The sequence below is a fragment of the Aptenodytes forsteri genome, unplaced genomic scaffold, assembly GCF_000699145.1.
Source record: "Aptenodytes forsteri isolate BGI_AS27 unplaced genomic scaffold, ASM69914v1 Scaffold1428, whole genome shotgun sequence".
NCBI classification, from domain to species: domain Eukaryota; kingdom Metazoa; phylum Chordata; class Aves; order Sphenisciformes; family Spheniscidae; genus Aptenodytes; species Aptenodytes forsteri.
This window is the reverse complement of record NW_008795347.1, coordinates 5,940-6,598: the sequence shown is the minus strand read 5'-3', so window position 1 is coordinate 6,598 and position 659 is coordinate 5,940. Positions and strand designations below refer to the sequence as shown.

General features: G+C 67.1%; 1 protein-coding gene across 1 annotated transcript in view; it reads right to left on the bottom strand.

The window, feature by feature from the left end:
• The window catches only part of LOC103899668 (transcription activator BRG1-like), a gene marked incomplete at its 3' end in the record, with an annotated part of 7,047 nt that overhangs the window by 487 nt on the left and 5,901 nt on the right, over positions 1-659 (bottom strand). Inside the window, exon 2 of the mRNA XM_019472312.1 lies at positions 316-569. Within this exon, the coding sequence (XP_019327857.1) occupies positions 316-569 (254 nt within the window). The remainder of the gene's footprint in view (positions 1-315; positions 570-659) is intronic.

The window sequence follows — 659 nt, the reverse complement described above, 5'->3', positions numbered from 1 at the left end:
CACGCCGGGCGGGAGCCAGGCCTCAGTCCACCCGAGACAGCGGCAGAAACTGCCCTCCGCAGCCCGATTAATTAATTCCTTGCTCCCAGCCCACTAGACGAAGCCGCCAGCTGGCCACGCGTGCGGCGCTCGGCCCGTTTGATCTTCCCAGCGCTCTGCAAACCTCGGCTGCCCCCGCGGAGCCAAGAGCGGGTCGGCGGCCACCCAAGAGCCGCAGGGATCAAACCAGAGGCAGGGCCGGCGGCGCCGCCGGGTCCCTGGCCGGGGTTCAGGCTCTCGTTAGGAGAGCCGGGCGCCCGCCCCCGCTTCTCTTACCTGTCCTTATACTTGATGACGGCGTCCACGATCTTCTTCATTTTTTTGGTGAGGTTGGGGGGGTTTGGGGAGAGTTTCTCCGCCGGCGGCCTGCCGCGCTTCTTCTGCTTTTTGCTATCATCATCCTTATCCCGGCTGCGGGTGCTGGTGGTGGGAGTGGCGGAGCCGACGTCTGTGTCCCGCTTGCGTTTACGGGAGGATTTTTTCTGGCGCACCTCCTCCTCGATCCCCTCCAGCGTGCCCTCCTCGATCGCCTGCCCAGGGGAGCAACACAGGATCCGCTAGCACGGAGGCTCCCGGCTGCCGTGGGGGGCTGCCCCGGGGGGGGGGGGGGGGGCCTCCAG